This window comes from Aplysia californica, unplaced genomic scaffold (genome assembly GCF_000002075.1).
Source record: "Aplysia californica isolate F4 #8 unplaced genomic scaffold, AplCal3.0 scaffold00137, whole genome shotgun sequence".
In the NCBI taxonomy this organism is placed as follows: Eukaryota; Metazoa; Mollusca; class Gastropoda; order Aplysiida; family Aplysiidae; genus Aplysia; species Aplysia californica.
Genome location: NW_004797407.1, coordinates 790,110 through 792,052, shown reverse-complemented (window position 1 = coordinate 792,052; position 1,943 = coordinate 790,110). Strand labels below are relative to the sequence as shown.

At 47.6% G+C, this 1,943-nt stretch overlaps 1 protein-coding gene across 1 annotated transcript in view; it reads right to left on the bottom strand.

Annotated features, from left to right (window-relative positions):
- Positions 1 to 1,793: 1,793 nt before the first annotated feature.
- Positions 1,794 to 1,943, bottom strand: part of LOC106011533 — a 5,048-nt gene continuing 4,898 nt past the window's right edge. Inside the window, exon 5 of the mRNA XM_035969316.1 lies at positions 1,794 to 1,797. Coding sequence (XP_035825209.1) covers positions 1,794 to 1,797 — 4 coding nt within the window. The remainder of the gene's footprint in view (positions 1,798 to 1,943) is intronic.

The window sequence follows — 1,943 nt, the reverse complement described above, 5'->3', positions numbered from 1 at the left end:
CTCTGGGCTCCTGATTCTTTCTACAGCCTTTCTACTGCTACTTTTTGGCTTCTTCTTACAGCTGTCTTTCAGCCACACACCTGATCTTCTGGTAGGAAAGATCTACACCTAGCCTTCTCGGACAAGGGCGAAAAATCTCGGAGGGCCCGTGTTATAGTTGCGCACGTTAAAGATCATGTGGTGGTCTAAAATCGAAAAGAGTAGGCTTCGGCCGCCACCCGGGCAAAAATCAAAATTACCAACTGAAAAAGTTTAATGTGTCCCGCGCGCTCATATGACCTTATGCAGTTGCAAGCCGCCAAACACTTACTAAAACAAAAAGAAGATAATATAATAATATATATAAATGCAGTGAGGTGCAAAAAAAAACTCGAATTTTTTATGTTGTTGTAATTGCCCAATGCTGAGTTCATAGTCGTGTGATGTGAACTCATATCACTCAACACTTGCCTCGAGCGTCTTGATTGGGCATTTTTGAGCGTCGCAAAGATGCCATTGGCTGCGTAAGCAATATACAACTCACGACTCATCACTCACCACTGGGACACACTCGCAACTTTTTGTCAGTGGTGAGTTTATGCTCACTCAGTCCTGGGCGTATGCCTGTAAAATCTGCGCCTCGAAATGTTGCATTCATATCCAAAGAGACGAGCTACAGACATGCCAAGGTTGTCAAGGGAAAACAGAGAAAGAGCTGTCGGACGACTGGCGGCCGGTGAGTTGATGGAACAGGTGTCCCAGGTTTTTGGTGTCCACTCAAGCACCATTCATCACACTCGGAACCGATTACAAGCGACAGCGACCACAGCAGATCGACCAAGAAGCGGAAGACCAAGGGGGACAACCCCGGCCCATGATCGTGTCATCGTTCGTCGGCACCGTTTCGATCCGTTTCTGCCGGCTGCAGAGACTGCCAGAACAAACATGGGAACGACTGGAAGCCAACTTAACTGCTAGACTGTGTCACGGAGGTTAACGACTGCTGGTCTTCACTGCAGGTGTCTTTATCAGGGAGCTGTCCTAACACCAAGGCATCCACAGAAACGGCTACAGTGGGTGCAGGTGCATGTCAACTGGCGGAACACACAGTGGATGAGAGTCCTCTTCAGTGATGAAAGCAGGTTCTGCGTCGATCCAGCGAATGGCCATGTCCGTGTGTGGCGAAGAGACACGACTCGCTATGACGACAACAACATTCTGGAGCGTGACCCCTGGGGAGGCGAGAGCGAGATGATATGGGGAGCCATGGCGTTGAATCATAGAGTGGGACCTGTCATCTTCCAGAACATTGGTCCAGAACGTGGAAACGGCGTCACGGCTCAGCGCTACATTGCACAAGTCTTAGCACCTCATGTGGTGCCCTTTCTACAGAGGCACCCTAACTTCCGGTATCAACAAGACAACGCACGACCACATACCGCACGTGCTACATGGAACTTCTTGGCGCAGAACAATGTCAATTTATTGGCACACCCACCTCTCTCACCTGACTTGAACCCTATTGAACATTTGTACGACGTGTTCCAAAGACAGCTTACCCAGACGCAGCCACGGCCTCGAATAGCAGCCCAGTTGACAGCAGCCATCATCCAGATCTTCGGTGGCATCCAAAATGGCCAGATCAACCGTTTGATTAACTCTATGAACAGAAGATGCCTCACTGTAATCGCTGCACGTGGAGGCCATTTGCGTTACAAAGTTTGAACACCAAAGTCAAGGTCAACGTGAGCTCAGATGAATATGTTGGACCCTCAGTTCATGTCAGCTATGTCACTCAAGAAGTGTGCAAAGTTTCAGCTAATAAACACAACAAATAACTTGAAACCTATGTGTTGCATTTTGCCAATCATTGTGTTGTGATAAAAATTCGCGGTTTTTTTGCACCTCAGTATATATATATATATATATTCATTGTGTTGTGATAAAAATTCGCGGTTTTTTTG